This window comes from Schistocerca piceifrons, chromosome 4 (assembly GCF_021461385.2).
Source record: "Schistocerca piceifrons isolate TAMUIC-IGC-003096 chromosome 4, iqSchPice1.1, whole genome shotgun sequence".
NCBI lineage: Eukaryota > Metazoa > Arthropoda > Insecta > Orthoptera > Acrididae > Schistocerca > Schistocerca piceifrons.
The window spans coordinates 50961942-50987270 of NC_060141.1; the positions used below are offsets into that span (position 1 = coordinate 50961942).

General features: G+C 43.9%; 1 protein-coding gene and 1 pseudogene across 3 annotated transcripts in view; one reads left to right on the top strand and one right to left on the bottom strand.

Moving 5' to 3' along the window:
* LOC124795386 (band 7 protein AGAP004871) overlaps window positions 1-25329 on the top strand; it is a 470831-nt gene that overhangs the window by 123608 nt on the left and 321894 nt on the right. Inside the window, exon 1 of one of the 3 annotated variants that reach the window (XM_047259399.1) lies at window positions 6341-6455. The exons of the other annotated variants lie outside the window; for them this stretch is intronic. Coding sequence (XP_047115355.1) covers window positions 6344-6455 — 112 coding nt within the window. The 5' untranslated portion in view covers window positions 6341-6343. Of the gene's footprint in view, window positions 1-6340; window positions 6456-25329 lie in introns of those variants that run through there. 3 annotated transcript variants of the gene reach the window in all.
* LOC124796610 lies at window positions 11635-11752 on the bottom strand (annotated as a pseudogene).

A 25329-nucleotide genomic window follows, 5' to 3' on the forward strand; every position in this document is an offset into this window, starting at 1 on the left:
AATCGGAACTCATCTGACACAGTTCCCGAGTCGTCTAGGGTGCAACCGATAACGTCACGAACCGAGGAGAGGTGACGCAGGCGATGTTGTTCTGTTAGCAAAGCCACTCGGGTCGGTCATCTGCTGCTATAGGCGGCCATTTACGACAAACTTCACCGCACTGTCCTAAAGGATATGTTGGTCGTACATCGCACATTGTCTACTGTGGTTATTTCGCAGTGTTGCTTCTCTGTTAGCACTGACAACTGTACGCAAATGCCGCTGCTCTCGGTCGTTAAAAAAAAAAATTCTTCAAATGGCTCTAAGCACTGTGGGACTTAACATCTGAAGTCATCAGTCTCCTAGACTCAGAACTTCTTAAACTTAACCATCCTAGGGACATCACACACATCCATGCCCGAGGGAGGATTCGAAACTGCGACCGCAGCAGCAGCAGCGCGGTTCCCGACTGAAGCGCCTAGAACCGCTCAGCCACAGGGGCCGGCTCTCGGTCGTTAAGTAAAAGCCTTTGGCCACTGCGTTGTCCGTGGTAGTGCCTGAAATGTGGTACTCCCGGCTCACTTCTGACACTGTAGATCTGGGAATATTGTGTTTTCCAACGATTTCTGAAATGGAATGTACCATGTGTCTAGATCTAGCTTCCATTCCGTGTTCAAAGTCTGTGAATTCTCGTCGTGCGGTCATAATCAGGTCGTAAACCTCGTCACATGAATTACCTGAGTACAGATGACAGCTCCGTCAATGCATTGCCTTTTATACCTTGAGTACGCGCTACTACTGCCATCTTTATACAAGCATACCACTATCCCATGACTTTTATCAGCTCTGTCTATAAACATTCGTCGTGGAGGACGAGCAGCTTGAGGAAAGAGGGAGTTACTTAAAGCAGAAGAGTACCGACGTGATTCTGCGCCCCTGTTAGAACTCCTTGTGTTGTGGACCCCTATGCCCACCCCCTCCAGTAAAACTACCTTTCTGCAATTTTTCTACACTCATTTCGCATATTTTCAGTCTTGTAAGTATGATTTACAAAAATGAAGCATCATTGACAAATGTTGGTTAAATGCACTCCATTGATATTAAAGTAAGCCGCGCGGGATAGCCGAGCGGTCTTTGGCGCCTTGTCACGGTTCAAGCTGCTCCTCCGTCGGAGGTTCGAGTCCTCTCTCGGGCATATGTGTGTGTGTCGTCCTTAGCGTAAGTTAGTCTAAGTTAGTTAAGTAGTGTATAACTTACGGACCGATGACCTCAGGAGTTTGGTCCCATAGAACTTACCACAAATTTCCAAATATTAAAGTAACATCTTAGCAAATAAATTACAGACTACAAAATTTCTCAAAAATTGCAAGTTAAAAATCTTATTGTTTATGGCAGCCACTGTACATCGGCTTTAGTATGATGTATTGCAAAAAATGAAGTTTATTTGCTTCTCCTAAATTGTTGATAGCCCTCAGGCAGCAGAAATCGGTAAAAATTCTCCGTGGAAGCTGTTCGGTAAGACAACCTGCAACAGGCGACTGATCTAGCCGTTTAGTAATATGCAGTGAAGCGTGAAAGAAACTGCTATAAGCATTCGTATTCATATACAGAGATATGTATATAGGCAGAATACGGTGATGCATTCGGCATCGGCTATATAAGAGTCGGTACTGGCGCAGTTGTTAGATCGGTTGCTGCTGCTACAATGGCGGGCTGTCAGGACTTAAGTAAGATTGAACGTGGTGTTATAGTCGGCGCAAGAGCGATGGGACACAACATCTCCGAGGTAGCGCTGAAGTAGGGATTTTTCCGTACGAGCATTTCACGAGTGTACCGTGAATATCGGAAATCCGGTAAAACATAAAATCTCCGACATCGCTGCTTCCGGAAATCCTGCAAGAAAGGGGCCAACAACTGAAGACAGTCGTTCAACGTGACGGAAGTGCAACCGTTCCCCAAACTGCTGCAGATTTCAATGCTGGGCCATCAACAAGTGTCAGCGTGCGAACCATTCAACGAAAAGTCTTCGATATGGGCTTTCGGAGCGGAAGGCCCACTCGTGTACCCTTTATGACTGCACGAGACAAAGCTTTGCGCCTCGCCTGGGCCCGTCAACACCGACACTGGACTGTTGGTGAATGGAAACATGTTGCCTGGTCAGACGAGTCTCGTTTCAAATTGTATCGAGCGGATGGAAGTGTACGGGTATGGGGACAACCTCGTGAATCCAACGACCCTGCATATCAGCAGGAGACTGTTCAAGCTGGTGGAGGTTTTGTAATGGTGTGGGACGTGTGCAGTTGTAGTGATACAGGACCAAATGGTTCAAATGGATCTGAGCACTATGGGACTTAACACCTGAGGTCATTAGTCCCCTAGTATTAGAACTACTTAAACCTAACTAACCTAAGGACAACACACACATGCATGCCCAAAGCAGGATTCGAACCTGCGACCGTAGCAGCAGCGCGGTTCCGCACTGAAGCGCCTAGAACCGCTCGGTCACAGCGGCCGGCGATACGGGATCCCCGATACATCTAGATACGACTCTGACAGGTGAAACGTATGTAAGCATCCTGTCTGATCACCTTCATTCATTCATGTCGATTATGCATCCCGGCCGATTTGGGCAATTCTAGTAGGAGAGTGCGACATCCCTCACGTCCAGAATTCCTACAGAGTGGCTCCAAGAACACTCTTCTGACTTTAAACACTTCCGCTGGGCACCAAACTCCCCAGACCTGAACATTATTGAGCATATGTGGGATGATTTGCAACGTGCTGTTAAGAAGAGATTTGCACCCGATTCGTGGCGTCAGTTCCTTCCAGCACTACTTCAGACACTCTTGAAGTCCATGCCACGTCGTCTTGCGACACTTCTTCGTGCTCGCGGCGACCCTACACGATATTAGGCAGGTGTACCAGTTTTTTGGGTCTTCAATGTACTGGGTGATCAAAAAGTCAGTATAAATTTGAAAACTGAATAAACCACGGAATAATATAGATAGAGATGTACAAATTGACACACATGCTTGGAATGACATGGGGTTTTATTAGAACCAAAAAAATACAAAAGTTCAAAAAATATCCGACTGATGGCGCTTCATCTGATCAGAATAGCAGTAATTGGCATAACAAAATAAGACAAAGCAAAGATGATGTTCTTTACAGGAAATGTTCAATATGTCCACCATCATTGCTCAACAATAGCTGCAGTCGAGGAATAATGTAGTGAACAGCACTGTAGAGCATGTCCGGAGTTATGGGGAGGCATTGGCGGGGCGTGTTGTCTTTCAGCATCCCTAGAGACGTTGGTCGATCACGATACACTTGCGACTTCAGGTAACCCCAAAGCCAGTAATCGCACGGACTGAGGTCTGGGGACTTGGGAGGCTAAGCATGACGGAAGTGGCGGCTGAGCACACGATCATCACCAAACGACGCGCGCAAGAGATCTTTCACGCGTCTAGCAATATGGGGTGGAGCGCCATCCTGCATAAACATCGTACGTTCCAGCAGGTGTTTATCAGCCAGGCTGGGGATGATGCGATTCTGTAACATATCGGCGTACCTCTCACCCGTAACGGTAGCACTTACAAAACCAGAATCACGCATTTCCTCGAAGAAAAAAGGCCCGATAACGGTAGATGTTGTAAATCCAACCCATACCTTGACTTTCTCGTCGTGCAATGGAGTTTCCACGATATTTCTAGGATTTTCGGTAGCCCAAATTCTGCAGTTGTGCCCGTTGATAGACCCTCGGAGCGCGAAATGAGCTTCGTCGGTCCCCAACACGTTACTCAACCAATCGTCATCTTCCGCCATCTTTTGAAACGTCCACATTGCAAATGCCCTCTACTTCACTAAATCGCCAGGTAACAGTTCATGATGCCGATGGATTTTGTACGGATAGCATCGGAGGGTACGCCTAAGTGCCAACCAAACAGTAGTGTATGGAATGCCGGCGCTGACTTCCCCGTGCATAGACGAACCCGCTACAGTCTCTATTTCTTCCTGAACTGTCTCAGCAGAGTTACGCGTTGTGCTCGGTCGGCCACTACGGGCTCTATGGTCTAAACAACCCGTGGCTTCGAACATCGAAATCATTCTCGCCACAGCTGCATTTGTCAACTGACCTTTACCCATTCGACTCCCCTTCCTATGGCGATAGGATCGTAACGCTGAACTAGCGCATTCTTCATTCCGATAATACAGCTTCACTAAAAGCGCCTTTTCAAGTAAGGTCAACATGCTGCGACTGCTGGCGCATCTGATTCTCCCTCTCTTTTTTTTTTCTGTATTGTATTTCAATTCCACATCGTGGCGGGCTGGCAGCAGCATATGCGCTGCTCTTCAGCCGAAAGACATAGAACAAACAATAGAAGACAGTTAATAATATACAAAGGAGAAAATATGGTGAACATAGATATAAAAAAAGGGGGAACATCGTGGAAGGCAATAGACAAAAACAAAGGGGCGACTGTAAAATGGAGATAAAAACCGTAAAAAAGTAGCGCACACAAAAAACCACACACTGCGACAATTAAAAGAACACAAGGCACAGTATGATCAGAGCATAAAAGTATTGACGGATGGCGTAGTACATAACAAACACTGACAGCGAACCTCAAGGCAGTACACAATTAAAATCACACCTCTTGACGCACGGGAGAAACAGCACTAAACACAACACTGACGTGGCACAATGACGATGATCAAAACGGAGGACATGCCAGGTGTAAGGAGATGAGGGAGACCAGAAGAAGGGAGGGAGGGGAAGAGAGGGGGGAGATAGGTGGGGGGGGGGGCAGGCTGAAGAGGGCCAGGGAGGGAGGGATGTGGGAAGGAAAGAGTCAAGGAAGGGGTGCAGGGTCTCAGAGAGTGGGGGGGGGGGGGGGGGGCAAGGAGGAAAATCCGCTCTGGGAGAAGCAGGGGAGAGGAGAAAGGGGGCCCAGGGGAGGCGGGGGGGAACAAGGCCAGGTTATAGTTGGAAGGAAGGGTAGATGTCACGGCGAAGTTCATCATCCGGGAGGGGGAGACGCTGGAAATTGCCCTGATGAAGGAGATGGAGGATGTGCAGGTGGAGAGAGGGAGGAATACATCGATAGGGGCGCAGCAACGGGCGAGGGGTGGAGAGGAAGTAGGAAACCAGAGGGTGGGGGGGGGGGGACCAAGCCTGCGGACAATGTAAAGGATGCGGAGATGTTGGAGGAACAGGGGGAAGGGGATCAGGTCACACAGGAGCCATGTGGGGGAAGGAAGGCGGATACGGAAGGCAAGGCAGAGCACATAGCATTCAAGGGTTTGGAGGGCCTTGTAAAAGTGGGTGGGTGCGGAGATCCAGGCAACGCTGGCATAACAGAGGATAGGATGGATGAGGGATTTGTAGGTGTGGAGGATGGTGGAAGGATGCAATCCCCATGTCCGGCCAGACAGGAGTTTCAGAAGGTGGAGGCAGGAATGGGCTTTCTGCTGGATGGTCTGGAGATGATGGGTCTAGGTGAGGCCAATGTATCTTAGGGTGGGGGTGAGCTGGATGGGACGACCATAAAGGGTGAGGTAGAAATCATGGAGACAAAAGGAGCGGGTGGTGCGGCCTATGATGATGCCTGGATTCTCTCTCTCATTACATCTCCTTTTATACGCGATTTTCATGCGTAGTCACTAACCTTTTGCTGTCCAACGCCATCTGTTGGACATTTTGTGAACTTTGTTTTTTTTGTTCTAATAAAATCCCATGTCATTCCAAGCATGCGTGTCAATTTTTACCTCTCTATCTACAGTATTCCGTGGTTTCTTAATTTTGAAATTTATACTGACTTTTTTATCACCCGGTAGATGGTTCTTGGACGACATAGCATCGTGACAACTGCATGATTTTACAGTTGCGGGCCGACAGAAAAGCTTCTTCTCGTAGAGAGAAGGTGGGAAAACAATAGGCAGCAGAACTTATGTACCTCTCCTGGTTACGTCTTCAACTGTTTCTCTACTTTTGTTTTTCCCTACTTTTGTTTTATGTATAAAATTTTGAGGCCACTCTCTGTGCCTGCACCCTTGGCAGCTCCCTCGGTAGCTCCCTGTCTTTAAACTACCTTGGCGTAGGACGTGGCCTGTGTATAGGTGAGGAGGGAGAGGCCGCATTCGTATAGGCGGGGCAGGTCGCAGCACAACTCTACGGGGTTCGCTCGCGGACTAGCACTCGCCGCGGCGACAGTGCGTGCTCGGCCGCACGGTGCAGGGGCGAGCAGCGGCGCGCCGGCTGCATATCGACTGGCGGGCGGCTGCGCGGGCCTGCGCGCTCGCCCCATTCGCGCGGCCGCCGACCGCTGCAGAGCAGGCCCGCCGTCGGCGGCCAGCAGTCGCCATGCCGCGCATCGGCACCAACGACGTCTTCGGCAAGATGGAGGCGGCGCCGGAGCCGCCGTCGCCGCCGCTGCCGCCGCGCGCCGAAAGCTTCTCCGTTATGTATAGCAACGGTGGGTGAGTCGCCGCGCCCGCCTAGTAGCGCTAACCCCCGGCAGGGGGACGCGGCAGCTAATCTGCCCGTCAGCGCCGCAGCGGACGCGCCGCGTACTAAGCGCGCCGCAACACGCACTGCCGTGTCCTAGTCCTCTCTCTCTCACCCCACAATCTCGGCTGAGTTGCATTCCGTATCGTACGCGTGGGCACTTTTGCTTGGAGATAAGCGGTAACTAATAATGGGGCTTCACCCTTTATTAAATGATAAGTAATTCAAACCCTCAGCTGCCGACAGGTGTTGTTGATATACCTCGATAGGGACAGCTGAAAATGTGTGCCCCGACCGGGACTCGAACCCGGGATCTCCTGCTTACGCTCTGTCCATCTGTGCCGCCGAGGACACAGGTGAATAGCGCGACTGCAGGCACTTATCCCCTTGCACGCTCCCCGTGAGACCCACATTCCAAAAATAATGTTCAAATGTGTGTGGAATCTTATGGGACTTACAAGGTCATCAGTCCCTAAGCTTACACGCTACTTAACCCAAAGTATTCTAAGGACAAACACTCACACCCATGCGCGAGGGAGGACTCGAACCTCCGCCGGGACCAGCCGCACAGTCCATGACTGCAGCGCCTAAGACCGCACGGCTAATCCCAACTGTCCACAATCTACATACTTAATGTACCGATATTTGCTCATCCACTCATTACTCGCGCACACTAAGGTGACGAATCCCTTTATAGGCTGAGCTATTAAAAACACATCAGTTTTCCAGATTTTTGTAAGAACCATAGCATTAAATGTGAGACGGAAAGCGAAAATGGACCTCTTCTCGAAATTTTTGATTCTGAGTTATTGTAATTTTTACGTTTAGGATTAGAGTCTGAAAAATTGGAAAAAAAGACAACTCTGGCTCTACATTTGAATCATTTATGACAGGCTGAATGTATGTGATGAGCTATTTTGAGATAAGGCGTTTTAAAGTTTCACTTTATCACAATTGTTTAATTTGACATGTTTAAGAAGCAAATTTTACAAATATATTACCCTTAAAATGACGTTCGTCAAATGGGACAGAGTTATTTTAAGTTAACATGACACACTATGTGGTTAATCCCTTCAGACCTACAGCACATTATAGTGTACGTAATTTAAAACCAAGAAAATTGACCACAAAATGAGAGAAATTAGTGAATCCTGCTTCTTTTTTTATTTTTTGGTTGGCGGGAGGCAGAATATTGGTGTTTTTATTCTGTCTTATGGCCAACTGCAAATATGTAAAAAGGGATGACGCATCTTGCTTGGCATCATTATAATCACAAATTGGTCTTCTTTTATAGAAAGCCACTCTGACCTCCTTAAAACGCCTCTGAAATTTAGGAGGTGGTGTTTTGCGAAGCATTACATAGACAACTGGGAGATTATCAAAAGGAGACTCTTGTCGTGCCGGTGTTATTTCCCCATTACAAGTGAGTTTCAGAAGACTGAAGGCTTTCAGTGCTGTTGTTGACTCCTGTTGGATTCAAACAACTTTCAAATCGATGCGAACGTGTTCAGAATGATGTAAATTATCATAATACATACATACACACACACACACACACACACACACACACACACACACACACACACACACAATAAACAAAACGGATATTTCAGACATTATCGAAAGTTTCTGCTTGTTAAAAATTTTACTTCTCTGGTAAGAGGTCACTTTTCGCTTTCCGTCTCACAAATAGTAAGAGAAAAATAGTGAATTCTTTTCAGGTGTCTGAACTTTTTTTACCATTTGGCAAGGGTGGTACTTTTGAGGTCTGTGTGGCGCTCCAGTTGGTTGCACACCAACGCGTCTCAGCGCAGCAGTTTCCCCTAATAACGAACCGAAATGTGTTAGAATGTGTTTGTGTTAGAAATCAGTCATTTGGAGGGTAATTACGCACTTACTACGTGAAATTCAGCAAAATATTTTTATTTTCATTGCAGGACGGAAATACTCCACACAATAAATACACTCCTGGAAATTGAAATAAGAACACCGTGAATTCATTGTCCCAGGAAGGGGAAACTTTATTGACACATTCCTGGGGTCAGATACATCACATGATCACACTGACAGAACCACAGGCACATAGACACAGGCAACAGAGCATGCACAATGTCAGCACTAGTACAGTGTATATCCACCTTTCGCAGCAATGCAGGCTGCTATTCTCCCATGGAGACGATCGTAGAGATGCTGGATGTAGTCCTGTGGAACGGCTTGCCATGCCATTTCCACCTGGCGCCTCAGTTGGACCAGCGTTCGTGCTGGACGTGCAGACCGCGTGAGACGACGCTTCATCCAGTCCCAAACATGCTCAATGGGGGACAGATCCGGAGATCTAACTGGCCAGGGTAGTTGACTTACACCTTCTAGAGCACGTTGGGTGGCACGGGATACATGCGGACGTGCATTGTCCTGTTGGAACAGCAAGTTCCCTTGCCGGTCTAGGAATGGTAGAACGATGGGTTCGATGACGGTCTGGATGTACCGTGCACTATTCAGTGTCCCCTCGACGATCACCAGTGGTGTACGACCAGTGTAGGAGATCGCTCCCCACACCATGATGCCGGGTGTTGGCCCTGTGTGCCTCGGTCGTATGCAGTCCTGATTGTGGCGCTCACCTGCACGGCGCCAAACACGCATACGACCATCATTGGCACCAAGGCAGAAGCGACTCTCATCGCTGAAGACGACACGTCTCCATTCGTCCCTCCATTCACGCCTGTCGCGACACCGCTGGAGGCGGGCTGCACGATGTTGGGGCGTGAGCGGAAGACGGCCTAACGGTGTGCGGGACCGTAGCCCAGCTTCATGGAGACGGTTGCGAATGGTCCTCGCCGATACCCCAGGAGCAACAGTGTCCCTAATTTGCTGGGAAGTGGCGGTGCGGTCCCCTACGGCACTGCGTAGGATCCTACGGTCTTGGCGTGCATCCGTGCGTCACTGCGGTCCGGTCCCAGGTCGACGGGGACGTGCACCTTCCGCCGACCACTGGCGACAACATCGATGTACTGTGGAGACCTCACGCCCCACGTGTTGAGCAATTTGGCGGTACGTCCACCCGGCCTCCCGCATGCCCACTATACGCCCTCGCTCAAAGTCCGTCAACTGCACATACGGTTCACGTCCACGCTGTCGCGGCATGCTACCAGTGTTAAAGACTGCGATGGAGCTCCGTATGCCACGGCAAACTGGCTGACACTGACGGCGGCGGTGCACAGATGCTGCGCAGCTAGCGCCATTCGACAGCCAACACCGCGGTTCCTGGTGTGTCCGCTGTGCCGTGCGTGTGATCATTGCTTGTACAGCCCTCTCGCAGTGTCCGGAGCAAGTATGGTGGGTCTGACACACCGGTGTCAATGTGTTCTTTTTTCCATTTCCAGGAGTGTATTTTGGATTTGGCGTACACTGATCCTTCCTTTTCCTCCATACACCTCCCCCTGTTTCTTGCAAAAGTGGCAAAATGAACACCCATACTTCCTTATCTTTCGTCGTTCCGGACTAATTTCTTCGTTTTCTTGCCTGTATTGCTGTCTGTCAGAACCACCGTTGTAGCACTGGGACTGGTAGTTTCTGCATTCGTCTTATCCATCAGTCCCCTGAGCAACATTTCATCAGAAGTGGAGTTTTCCCATACGCCGAACATCTACAAAAACTTTTTGCATTTTTGTCCCCACCCATAAGGAGACCTAAATCTGTCGGAATGATTCACATCTCACACATTACGACTGTAGCCCTCTATTATCACGACGAGGTGAAAGAAGAGGTTCATAACTTTCTGAACAGCTTGGCGGCGAGCTGCTGTGACAGCGGCATACAAAAACTGCCACAGCGTCTACAAAAATGCAGCGACAGAAATGGTGATTATGTGGAAAAAAGCTAAATGTTCAAGCTTTAAACTGATGTAAACCACTGTAGAAATAACCAGGTCTATGTACTTATAAAAAAATAGGAGACCTTACTTTTGGGATTACCATCCTGCTATAATAGATGCACTAATCCATACAACAAAATTAAACCAACCAATTGTTGATGAACTATCCACAAACAGGAATACCATGTTTTTAAGACTGTCTTTCCTAGGGATGACTTCAAACCAAATTGCCAACCTTTTCTAGACGTACAACATCTCCAACAACAAAATACAGAACAACGTGAAACGTCCCCTTAGAAAAATTATACAACACTGTGCTTAAACTGACACACAATATTTTTGGCGCAACGCAATCTGACTTTCAAAAATCCCTACAAAAGAATGGCCCTGACTAACGTTAACCTATACCTTTCACAAATCACTTACCTCACAAAAAACTTCGTTACTCGAACTACTGCAATACAGCGAGCGCCACTACTGCCAGCTAAATAAAAGATTCAAACTACGGAAGGCACTATCTACTGATAGGCATAGTTAGCAAATGAAAGATTTTAATAGAGAACAAACAATGTATTTACCTTAATAGTGTTGAAAAATCATGATATACATAGCAGTTCATGACATCCAGTCTTACAAATTTCAAAACTCCGCCATTTCTCTTCCCATATCCACCACTGCTGGCGGCTCACCTCCAACTGCGCAACGCTAAGCGCTGTTAACATCCAGCTGCCCAACACTACAATGGCAGACAACAATGCAAACTAGCAACAGACTGCACACAGCACAGCCAGTGATTTTCATACAGAGCGCTACGTGGCGTTACCAATATAAGAACCTAAACAGCCTACTTACAAACGTTATTCATAGAACCAAAACCACAACGCAACAGTATCAAAAAGCCTTCTATTAATGAAATAAATTAATACTCATACACATATTAGCTTTAGCTGCAATAAACGTAATATGGTTTTACTAATATTCGAGACGATGGTAGTATAACAATATAAATAAGACAGCGGTTAATTTGAAGTTTTGTTCACGTTGTTTTCAAAAGTAATGTTCATATACATATGAAGCACTCCGTCTTGAGGCCACGAGTGGCCTACCGGGACCATCTGACCGCCGTGTCATCCTCAGTTGAGGATACGGATAGGAGGGGCGTGTGGTCAGCACACCGCTCTCCCGGTCGTTATGATGGTATTCTTGGCCGAAGCCGCTACTAATCGGTCGAGTAGCTCCTCAATTGGCATCACGAGGCTGAGTGCACCCCGAAAAATGGCAACAGCGCATGGCGGCCCGGGTGGTCACCCATCCAAGTGCCAACCACGCCCAACAGCGCTTAACTTCGGTGATCTCACGGGAACCGGTGTATCCACTGCGGCAAGGCCGTTGCCCATATACATATAAACAGCTGCAATTCTCTGCATATACTACAACTTCATTTTGTTTTTGGGAAGTCATGTTAACTCCAGTTTTCATTGAAGCATTTGCCCATACTTCGACTGTGTTAAATACAGAGAAAAACAATTAATTTCTGTGAGCAAAGTACGTTATATAGAATATTTCGCTTGGTTCTTTGTAACAAGCACCAGCTGCACAGCTATGTTTCTTAACCTGTGAAAAATGAGCTATGCGCTGCGAACTGTCAATCGCAATGGAAGCTGATAGAGGGACAGTAATAACAAAGCCACCCATAATGTCACAGGCCAGCATCTAGTATACGCTTTGAAATAGTCATGTAAAATCCTGTTCGTCATCTGAAGATGAGCCTGAAAAGATTCGAAAACTTGTTTAAGCAATTAACAACATTTCAAAAAAGTGTGGTTCCGAATTCCCGTATTTATATAGCGCAAGAATATGCTGAACTTTGCACAGACCCGCAGCCCATATACGCTACCTCCTTGTACGAGGCGCAGCGGTTAGGACACTGGACTCGCATTCGACAAGACAACGGTTGAAACCCGGGTGCGGCCAACCAGATTTAGGTTTTCCGTGATTCCCCTAAATCGCTCCAGGCAAAAGCCGGGATGGTTCCTTTGAAAAGGCACGGCCAGTGTGTTTCTCCATCCCTGACACGATGCGAGCTTATGCTCCGTCTCTAATGACCTCGATATCGACGGGACGTTAAACCCAGTCTTCCTTCCTTTCTTCCTTCGCAGTACGTGTGCCTGCTCCATTTCCAGTAAGACAAGGTCGGCTGTATAGAGGGCAGATTCGAAAAGAAAATGCGCTGGCAATTATGAAGAGCTGTGTCCACACACAGTGCAAGAAGCCGCCCCAGTCCTGCTGTCCAGGAAAGACAATCAACAGACTTCCGGACACCGAGACAACACCGGACGTCCGGTTTTAGTAGTCCCTGGGACTGCAGGCTGGTATTGTCAGCTGCGAGTCACCGTTGGGCTCCCGAGGTGCCTCTTCAAGTCCGTGTTATTCCGTTGCTTGACAACGCGCTCCCTGACTTTCAAATGACCTTCGGTATTCTCGGCAAGAGTCTGTACACGCAGTCACATTACACGAGAGGGTAGCGTAACCAGCTCAGAATTTACGACAATGAGGAAATGGTTCAAATGAAACGTCGCTTATATTGTGAATTGTAGGTCTTTTACAAGTCTATAATCTGTTGCGAGAAATCCCAGAGTCGTCTTTCATGGTATACACAAGATTTTTAATAAGCTCTGAATTGAAATAAAAATCCTGACCGTAAACTTTTCATGAAGATATTCATTTATTCACTTGCAGATTATCTTCTATACACTGCGGTCATACACTTCACAATCGATGATAATGTTAAATAAACAGTTTACTTGACACTTCCTGGCAGATTAAAACTGCGTGCCCGACCGAGGCTCGAACTCGGGACCTTTGCCTTTCGCGGGCAAGTGCTCTACCATCTCGGAGACGATACTGGCAGAAGTAAAGCTGTGAGGACCGGGCGTGAGTCGTGTTTCGGTAGCTCAGATGGTAGAGCACTTGCCCGCGAAAGGCAAAGCTCCCGAGTTCGAGTCTCGGTCGAGCACGCAGTTTTAATCTGCCAGGAAGTTTCATATCAGCGCACACTCCGCTGCAGAGTGAAAATGTCATTCTAGTTTACTTGACAACCACGTCTGTTCATTACCACATCCAGACAGCTTCTATTTTGTTCAGACGAGACTTCACATGATCGAGGGAAACCGCCAGTATCAATTAGCTGCTTACATCTCGACATCCTTACGCAGACAAATTGGGAACTACGATATTTATGATAAAAAGTATCAGATGATGGTACTTTCTATAAAGCAACTGAATATTTATTTAATAGTCGTTTTATGCAGAATAGTTTTTGCCTTTAAAAGTAGAGGTAATCTTGGATTCGTAAGTTGATATGGCAGTTCTCTACCCAAATTTGTCTTAAAATATTTTTTTCTCTGGCAGAGGTTTTTGGAGTGTTTTGTATTACTTCACTGGAGCAAAAATTCCAAATGAATGCTGGTGATAACAGTTTTGCAATTATAGTGTATTTTGGAGTTAAGAATTTTGACTCAATTTAAATGTTTCCACTTCAGTATTACGTCAGTCAAGCAAGTTTGACAGAATATGATATTTATTCCGGACCATCTCCAAATCTTCCTCATGAGATACAAATCCTTAAAAAGATTATTATTTTTGTAACAGGCAACTTTGCAAATTATTAATGGTTCATCAGTTTACTTTCCATTTGTATTATGTAGTATGGTCATTTACACGTTGTCCTCATTGTTAGACTAGATTGAGTGCTGTTTTATTTTAATTGCTTCGCATATCTTTTTTCTATTATTGCATATTTTCAAAGTTGGTAATAATAATGGTATAATGAAAAAAACTTCGCTGACTGGAAGAATGTAAATTCACTCTTATGACATTAACTAAACGTGCCTATCACGAATAGAAGATTTTCATTTCAATTATAAATATAATTCGCAAAACTAATGCGAAAAGTCGACGGAAGTGATTGACACCCAGCAGCCTGTGTCTTGGTGCTCGACAACTGGCCAGTTTACTTAGTGATCGAACCAACACATGGGCTAGAGCGTTACAGCTTCCAGTCACCAAGACACTAGCGGTTGCCCTAGCCTCCATACCTACAGGCCAGCTAGCTCAGCTTTTCAGCAGCCAGGCATCACTCACGCGTGCTCCGCTGCTGCCTGACCAGCTGATGGACTGCATGATGGATGACACAGGCCGGCCCATCTCCATGCATACTGGGCCGCTCGCCTGTGTTGCCAGGTTGTTAACTGCAGTTCGTCTCCCTAGGCATACACCTCATGACCCGGTGGCGTATTGTGTGTATTATGTATTAAACCTGGGACCTAGAAACTTACACGTCTTCATTTTAATTTCTTAAGCCCAAGCCACATCTCTAATAGTTCGCAGTTGGTTCGGGGGTTACATTAGGCTGGCCACCTTTGTTTATTTGTTGTTACATTCATGTTTCTTTGGGTTGGGCCCAGTTTGCCTAGTTTGGTACTTGTTGAATCAGAGTACCTTTTCATGCCTCACCCGGACGAGATCTCACATGCTACTTGATAAATATTTGCTGGATTTTTTTACATGACTGGTACGACTTTCTTGTACGCAATAAAGGTATGAACCCATGTTCAGATTTGTATACGACCTTTTAATGTTAATTAACTTCATGAAGAATCTCTGTTGGTTTACTCCTTTCTTATAGAGCCTTAAAATGAGATTTACGTCCTGAAATCCGGGTCTTGTGTACGATTTCAAACAAATAAAGTGTTGGTCATGTGCAACTGGAGCGTTTTCATTCATCAACAAAAATTTTAGCCACGGTTGTGGCATGTTTCGCGAAGAGTATATTGCATCACAATTTAGTCCATAGATAAATGACGTTGTGTTTCTCCGTAAATCTCGAAGCTCTCTCACGTTATAACCATGACTGTATAGCTTATAAGATGAAATGAAAATTTTACGCATCACTGTAACTGCGAAGGATCCATAGTATCCGTCCCCTAAAACAACATCACCAACATGGTTTTTCAGATGCCTGGACTAGATCCATGGAAACCAGAGTTGGACATTTTGGCAGATCCTCAGAGACGGTAATTGTGGGACTTCTGGCCTAGCTGGTTTAAATGTGGGATTTTCTGGCCTAGCTGGTTTGTTTGATACAAAGAGAGCTGCACTCATTAGATAGCAACTCAGGAAAGTATGATTCGAAAATATGTGGTTTACGGTTAAATGGAAGGACCCGAAAAATCATATCATTTTGCCCATGATTCACGCTTCTGAGTTGAGATTCTGAGACTGACCATTGTCATATTGTTAAGCTGTCCACCTGTTCAGGATTTGTGTGGCAATAGATTTGCGTCAGACACCTTGGCAGGCGCTGTGCTGTCAGTAATAAACGTGTTGTTGCGAAGAGCACAGTCGCACGCTGACATAGCCGCGGACGCGTACGGGGGATCGACAGAACATACGGAAACACCGCGAGAAATGTTTGCTTGAACAAAACCGCAACTGCTAGCCGAGCCTGCAAACTGCGCTGTTGTATTTCAAGACGAACTGCAGCCGTGGACTGTGCTCAATACGTTGCAAGTGTCAGTTGCGCTGAGTGTACGTAATGTCGGAGATAAGTAATTCGAAATTGTTGGTGCTCATATGTTGGGTGCTTCCGTATCCAAGGGAGCCGAAGCCTTTGGTGTTTCACGAGGCACCGTGTAGAAGTTTTTACCGTACACGGGGAAGCGGATAAACCTCATCCACCAAGTCACAAGGTGGACGAAATGTGCGTTTAGTGATCGCGACAAACGATCATTAAACAGGATTGTGACGAAGTATAAGTGGACAACAGATGCAACAGATGCTGAAAACCCGAATTTCGCACTCCAGAACCCTGCGGGCACCAAAACAATACAAATGGAGCTCCGTAAGCAGAGAACTGTAGGACGAGCTCGAATTCCCAAACACTCATTAGTGAAGCAAATGCCGAAACAGGGAAAGGTGATGCCGAAGCCATAAGAACTGGCCTATGGAGCAATGGAAGAAAGTCATTTCGTCGCGTGAGTATTCTTTCACACTGTTTCCCAATTGTGACCTAGTTTATGTCCAAGAGTAAAACATGGCGAGGATTCGGTGATGGTTCGGGCACCCATATAGGGTATTCCATTGGCCACGTGGTTACTCTGCAATGTCACATTAGTGCCGAGCCTTGTGTGACAATTTTGGACTGATGAAAAACATTCTATGATACAATGTTTTTCCCCAATGGTGATGCTTCGCGCTCCTGTTCACACGTCTCGCACTGTCCAGGACTGCTTTTGTGAGCTCGAGGGTGTATTATTGCGTTTTTTTAAGGGGAGTTGGAATGCCGGAAAATGGAAAAAATTCACATTTTCAGTTTTTAACCTTATAACTTAATTTGAAATTTTCTGCTTAAAATGGTGCAAAATTTGTTAAGAAATTCCAATTGGAAGTATTTTTATTTAATTTTTCAAAATTACATGTGCGCCCAGCAAAGTTACCCATCTTGTGATTTGTACACATTTAAATCTTCGCATTTCCGAAAACATTACATATAGAAGGCTGTGGATTTCACTCTTCAGTTGTAGAATCTTTGATCCTTCCATAGGTACCATTGTTTTTACGACTAGCTGTGTTTATTGTTCAGTTTTTGATCTGTGAGTGTTTGTTTTGAGCCTCGAGTTTAGTTTGTCGCTCTTTTGGAGTTTGTTATCTGTCTTGTTTTGACTTTCAGTGGTGAGTGCGTAGTTTCTACGATGCCTAGGAGTGCATCATTATTTAAAAAGCGAAAGTTTCGCGGTAATAGATTTACAAATAACGTTTGTTCAAGTGATTCTGCTTCAGCACCTGTTGATGCTGGTGAAAGTTCTGACGTTTGTACAGCTGAGATGTGTGAAGGAGACACGCCCACCAGTGCATCAAAAAAGAAGTTATCAAACTGTGCAAGTGAAATTACAGATGAAGCTTCTAATGAACAATATGTTTTAGTCGACTTTCCTGTTTTTACTGAGTTTATGAAGAAATGTTTGTGTTGTAATCTTTGTGGAGGTTCTTTTGATATGAACATAACAAAATCTATAGGACTTTCCTGCAAAATTGCTATAGTTTGTGCCAGTTGTGAAAATGAGACCTGTTTTTGGAGCTCTAAAACATGCAGTAGCAATTTGTTTGAGAGTAATATCAGGCTAATGTATGCAATGAGAGCAATTGGTAAAGGACATACTGCTGCTCAAACATTTTGTGCCATAATGAATCTTCCACCTCCACCTGCTAAAATTGACAATTACACTGAAGTGATAGGAGATGCTGTTCAGTCTGTAGCAGATTTATCAATGAAAGCTGCTGCCAGTGAAGCAAAATATATAAATGAAGGAAACCCAGATATCCCTGTTGCTTTTGATGGAACCTGGCAGAAAAGGGGTCACACATCCAAAAATGCTGTTGCTACTGTTACTAGTGTGGACAGCGGTAAAGTTTTGGACTATGAAGTGCTCACTAAACATTGTTACCATTGTGCATCTGGTAAGATAGAAGCAGCTCACATATGTAGCAAGAATTATGAAGGTACGAGTGGAGGCATGGAGGCTGCCGCTGCTGTGAAAATGTTTAGCAGATCAGAAAAAGAACGGGGAGTATTTTACACAAAATTCCTTGGAGATGGGGACTCCAAGGCATACAAAAGTGTTACAGAATCCATGCCATATGTCAATAAGACAATAACTAAACTAGAATGTGTCGGTCATGTTCAGAAACGAATGGGCACTCGTCTAAGGAAACTGAAACAGAATCTGAAGGACAAAATTTTGTCAGATGGTAAAACCATTAGAGGTCGCCTGTCAGATAAAATTATAAATGAATTACAACAATACTATGGTATGGCAATAAGAAATAATGCAAATAATTTGCAGGAAATGAGACAAGCTGTATGGGCCACATATTTACATCGATCATCAACTGATGATAATCCTCAACATTTTGCTTGTCCAGATGGTCCTCAGTCATGGTGCAATTATAGAAAATCTCAAGCTACTGGGGATCCTTATCACCATAAAAATTATATTCCATTGGCTGTTATGGAAGTAATTAAACCAATATATAGAGACTTGGGGCATCCTGATCTTCTGCGAAAATGTCTTCATGGTTGTACCCAGAATCAAAACGAGTCGTTCAACAACCTCATTTGGACTCGTGTACCTAAGAATGTATTTGTTGGGATAAAAACATTGAAATGGGGAGTCAGTGATGCTGTTATTTCATTCAATGATGGTCATATGGGTAGGCTAAAGGTCATGGCAAGGCTCGGCATTGCTCCTGGTATCAACACCATCAGAGGTCTTCAGCTTCTGGACAGCGTGCGAGTAAGGAAGGCTCAGTATGCAGCTGAATTTAATACAAAAAAAGCAAGGGCAGCAAGGAGAAGAAAGCTTCTAGGTGAAGAAGAAGAACTAGAAGATGACCCTGATTACTCTGCTGGACACTTTTGATAATAGAATAAAAGGTATTTGTGAATTTTCATAATAAATTACTTTAATCGCATTTTCTGGCATTTGACATTTTTAGTGTTACATGTACCTTTATCTCATAAACCACTCAACCAACAACATTCAAATTTTCAGAAATGCTGCAAAACAGTTCAAAGAGGCCACTGAACTAGAATCATGACAAGAACTGGCTTATTCTCTGAACTAGGGAAGTTTATGTTATACTTTTTCCAATAAAAAATGGCTTAATGGTAAAAAATTCATAAATACTATACCAACAAAAAGAAAACATTGGTTCTAGTTCAGTGGGCTCACAATATATGCTGAAAACCTCTGCCAGAATTTCAAAGTTCTGAAGATAATAGTTCCAAAGAAAAAGGTACACAAAGTTAGCAAATTTAACATTGGCGAGATAGGGCATTCCAACTCCCCTTAAAGGCTTTGAGCACAATGGGACTTAACATCTGAGGTCATCAGTCCCCTAGAACTTAGAACTACTTAAACCTAACTAACCTAAGGACATCACACACATCCATGCCCGAGGCAGGATTCGAAACTGCGACCGTAGCAGCAGCGAGGTTCCCGACTGAAGCGCGTAGAACCGCTCGGCCACAACGGCCGGCACTGCAATTCTCCTGGCGACAACAGCCGCCAGATCTCAATACTATTGGACCTCTGCGGTACACTTTGGGAAGAACGGTGCGCGATCGCAATCAAGTCCATCTTATTGCCTGAAACTGACAGTATTTTGCTGGAAGAATGGCATAAGAATCTCCTGGAAGCCAAGCTGAACCTGTTTTTATCCATTCCGAGACGATTGGAAGCTGTTCAGTGTATCAGTGGGTTTCCTACACCGTACTACATAGTGATGTGTCGTGTTTTTTGGTATTTCGATATTTTTTTCCACCCCCTGTACAAACAGTGATGATTCAAAACGTTATGTCACTGTCCACCGCGAGACTGGATAGTGCCTTGGGGCACTGTTGTTTTCTGTTTATCAGAGACATGTTGACAATGTATAAGTCTGAAGTGTTGTTCAGCGTTTAATAAAAGTTACTAGGTCTGAAATAATAATGTGTACTTACTTTTTGAAGTTCTCATGTCCTTATTGCAAAATGAAAATATTCCGATGCAAATAGAGCAGATATGGTTACAGTCTACTACAAATAGCCGAGAATATAGCAGCTAATATACAGAAGGAAGTTTTCACTCTGCAGCGGAGTTCGTGCTGATATGAAACTACGTGGCAGATTGAAACTGTGAGTCGGACTGAGACTCGGATTCGAGACCTTTGCCTTTCGCGTTCAAGCGCTCTACCGGCTGGGCTACCCAAACGCGACTCACGACCTCTCCCCAGAGCTTTACTTCATCCAGTACCTCATCTCCAGCCTCCCAAACTTAACAGAAGTTCTCCTGCGAAACTTTCAGGACTACCAACCCTGCAAGAAACACGATACTATGAAGACGCGCCTTAGACACAGCCTGGGGGATGTTTGCAGAACTAATTTTCATTCGGCGCGCAGTTTTAATCTGCAGGGAAGTATCATGTTAGCGCACACTGCGCTGCAGAGTGAAAAATACCTTCTGGAAACATACCGAAGGCTGTGGCTAAGCTATGTCTCCACAATTTCTTCTCGAGCTAGAAAACAAACTGGTAGAGTCCCTAATACTCCCAATTCTTGATTACAGTGATCCTATTCTCCAAGTACTTGCGTATGAGAGCTCACATCTGCTGTAGATGGTTATGAAATTTGTGTCCAATACATATGATGTACGCTATTTCGACCATATCACTCCTGATTCTTTTCATGGTTACGTGCCGTTAAGAGCAGAGTTTATCATGCCCTGTGTTTGGTGTATCGTATTCTCAATCATTTCATTGATTTCTGCTTAACTTCAACTCTTACACTACAATCTGAACAACACAGCAGAAATACTCGTTCTCAGCAAAGTAAAATCTGCTCTGCGCCGCTCCATAGCACTGCCATGTTCCCTAAATAATTTTCTGTATCAGGACCCCGACTTTGGAACTCTTTTCCTCGAAATATTAGAGAAGTTAAGGGGAGTTAGAACGGAAACTTTTTTCACATTTTCGGATTTTTATCTAATTATAAAATTTGCAATTTTCCGAATAAAATGATATATATCACTTATAAGCTCACATGGGAAGTATTTTATTTTATTTTTTAAATATAATCTACATCCGTTGAAAATGGTAAAATTTTTACGTGCATTACTTCAAAATCTAATAAAATCGGTATTTTTTATACAGAAGGCTGTAGATTGCTCTGTTATAAAGGTTAATAGTGTCCGTCATGTCCAGAAGAGGATGGGCAACAGGTTGAGGAAGTTGAAACAAAGTCTGAGAGACAAGAAACTTTCTGATGGTAAAACCATGACGCAGGCTGACAGACAAAATGACCGATGAACTGCAGCAGTATTGTCGGATGGCCATTAGAAATAATACTGAGGATTTGTAGAAAATGAAGCAGGAAGTATGGGCTACCTTCTTCCACAGACTGTCAACTGATGAAAAGCCAGTACACCACCTTTGCCCTCCTGGACCTAATTCATGGTGAAATTACTGCAATGCCCAGTACTCAAACAGTTCATACAACCATAAGCATTCCATCCCAGCAGCAGTCATGGATATCATAAAACCTGTTTACAGAGACCTGGCAAATCCGGAATTACTGAAGAAGTGTCTACATGGTCAGACTCAAAATCCCAATGAGTCGTTCAGTAATCTTATATGGACTCGCTTACAAAAAAATGTTTTTTTTTGGAATGAAGACACTAAAGTATGGAATCAGTGATGCTGTTATTTATTTTAATGATGGCAATATTGGTAGCATGAAAGTGCTACAGCATATGAGAATTAATCCTGGAGCAAACTTCATCAGAGAACTTGAACGGATGGACAAGGTTCGCATTGATAAAGCAGAGTATGGAGCACAGTTGGCCACTAAGGAGTCCTGAAAGAAGAAAAGAAGAAAAAACTTGGCAAAAGCTCAAGAGGATGATATAGAGTATGGTACAGGGTGCTTCTCAGTGACTAAAAATAGAAAAATTAAGCATATATTAATTGAGTTACAGTCTTTTGAAACTTTAGAAGCCGTAGCTGGAAATTTACATTTTCTGTTGCAGCTTTCTCTAGATCTTCGAATAGAGTATTATAATTTGCAGGGAGTAATAACACACACATTCTGAGTCTACTGACCTAAAAGGAGAAGATAACATTATGTATAATTAAAATTATTTATGATAACGTACAAAAAAGTACACCAAATTTTAATAATTAAAAAATTGTATTTGCGAAAGCAGTGACTGAAATGCAATTATTGTAGTTCAGTAGACTCAGAAAATACACTTTAATGTCCTGTAAAAGTTTCATGTCAATGGCTACAGCGGTTCCTGAAATACAGGGAGGCAAGTCCCTAAATTTGACATTGTCTGGATAGGGCGTTCCAACTCCCCTTAAAATCCTCCCAAACTTCAAAAGACAGATGATGACTCACCTTCTGTCACAATAGCTATCTCTTCTTGCAGCGCACTCTCATCAACCATCCCTCCCCCAACACTTTTCCCTCCCTTGTCCAAAGAATTCTCCAGTGAAATTCTCCTCTGTTGAAGTAGCTATTGCCACTTTCATTTGAATCTTCTCCTTTTCATTGTCCCTTCCACATGCCAAAGAAGTCTTCAAAAGTGTTAAACTAATCAGTATTATACTTAACGCCTCCAAAATATTATTATATTATCATTATTATTAATAATAATGTTATTAGTATAATAATAATAACAATATTATTATTATTAATTATAATAATAATTATTTAATAATAATAATTAATTCTCCAGATTATTATTTTTACTAATGATGCAAATTATTATTATTGAGTTTGTTATGATTAGATTAGATTAGATTAGATTAATACTGTTATATGATTAATACTGTAATAATATGATTATTACTGTAATATGTAATAACTAATTACTATCATTCTCAATCCCTCCATTATTTTATCATCATTATTACTTTATTGCTAATTATTATTTTTATTAATAATGCAGATTATTATTATTGTGATTGTTATGTAATATTTTTTTGTATGTGTTATTCCTGGTCAGATATAAGAGAGAGCCTTAAGGCCTTAATCTCATCAGACTAAATAAGCGATTATAAATGAATAAATATCCTTTCTTCTAGGAATGCTAGTCCTACAAGTTTCGTAGGAGAACTTCCGTGAAGTTTAAAAGGTAGGAGATGAGCTACTGGTGGAAGTAAAGCTGTGAGGGCGGGTCGTGAGTTGTGCTCAGATAGCTCAGTTTGTAGAGCACTTCCCCGCTAAAGATGACGGTCCGGGGCTCGAGTCCCGGTCCGGCATACAGTTTTAATCTGCCAGCAAGTTTCAGTATCGAATATATCCGTCACCTCGATAACAGGAAACAACTGTGTTGTACAATGTTGAAGATAAAATCTTCTTCATAACATAGGACTATTTATTTATTTAGCGTATGGCATCTACAGAGGAAAATTTCACACAAAGTATTAATTAATATAATAAACGAATTACAAATAAATTATTAAATGACTGACTGCAAACAACAATATGCGAAAGATTAGGGAGACAGCCGCTGCAGCTTTTACAAGTCCACATCTAAGCAGGTCACCCACTGAACAGCACGTGGAGCAGCATTCATGATATTCCTCCATTCTCCTTCAAACCTGCTCGCAGGACATTCGAAGATCAGGTGAGGGACTGTTTGTTCTTCTGCAACACAGTCGAATCGTGGGTCATCAGTGAGTTTCCATTTGTGGAAAATGGCCTTACACCTGCCGTGGTTAGTCCTCACACGATTAAGTCTGCACCAAGTTCTTCTGGGCGTTTGCATTCCATCCACCGGTATCGAAGGATCAAAATCGGTGATGACAGGATGGTGATTATTCAGCGACCAGTATTGCCTCCATTCCCCTGCTATGTCGTACCTTTCTGGGAATATGAGGACTTCGTCTTCCCATACAGGTTTCCTGGATTTTAGGCGGGTACTTGGTAGATGGTCCAATATTTTTCGGATAGGTTTATCTTCAGAGACACAGGGGTCATTAATTTTCTTCCATTCTCGGATAGCTGCTTGTTGCCTTCTGAGGGAGAGAGGAGCTATATTGCAAATGGCATGAAGCCAGGGAAGTAGGGTTGATTGCAGAGTTCCTGAGACAATCCTCATGGTGGTATTAAGCTGGACGTCTGTTTTCTTCGTGTGTGTGCTCTTGTACCAGACTGGGGCGCAGTATTCTGCCTTCGAGTAAACAAGAGATTGTGCTGCGGTGCGTAGGGTATTAGCTTGAGCTCCCCAGGAGGTTCCAGTCAGCTTTGTTAATATGTTATTTCGATTTTTTATCTTTTGACTGGTTATTTCTAGGTGTATTTATCGGTCAGCGACCGGTCAAGAGTGATTCGTAAATATTTTGGATGGCTGTTGTGCGTCAATCGCTCATTGCAGAATGTTACTTGTAACTCTCGTCTTGCCTCATGATTGATCAGGTGGAATACGCTTACCTCAGTTTTATTTGGATTTGGGCAGAGCCTCCACAATAGAACTGAAATACACATTTGTAGTGACAAAATGTAGTTCTAGGACATGTCTGGAAATCAGGTGTTACGATTTTTCTTCTGTTTTTTTTTCGGTAGGGAATGTCAGGTCTTAAATGGCTACACAGGATAATGGAAATGGCGTGGGAGTCGGGACAGGTTCCATCAGACTGGACGAAAGCAGTAATCACACAAATCTTTAAACATGGAAACAGAAAAGATTGTAACAACTACAGAGGTATCTCTTTAATCAGCGTTGTGGGTAAAATCTTCTCAGGTATTGTTGAAAGGAAAGTGCGAGTATTAGTTGAGGACAAATTGGATGAAAATCAGTGTGGGTTTAGGCCTCTTAGAGGTTGTCAGGACCAGATCTTTAGCTTACGGCAAATAATGGAGAAGTGTTACGAGTGAAACAGGGAATTGTATCTATGCTTTATAGATCTACAAAAGGCATATGACCGGGTTCCTAGAAGGAAGTTATTGTCTGTTCTACGAGATTATGGAATAGGAGGCAAACTTTTGCAAGCAATTAAAGGTCTTTACATAGATAGTCAGGCAGCAGTTAGGTTGACGGTAAATTGAGTTCATGGTTCAGAGTAGTTTCAGGGGTAAGACAAGGCTGCAACCTGTCTCCACTGTTGTTCATATTATTTATGGATCATATGTTGAAAACAATAAACTGGCTGGGTGAGATTAAGATATGTGAACACAAAATAAGCAGTCTCGCATATGCGGATGACTTAGTTGTGATAGCAGATTCGATTGAAAGTTTGCAAAGTAATATTTCAGAGATAGATCAGAAATGTAGGGACTATGGTATGAAGATCAACATCTCCAAAACGAAAGTAATGGCAGTGGGAAAGAGATATAAACGGATTGAGTGCAAAATAGGAGGAACCAAGT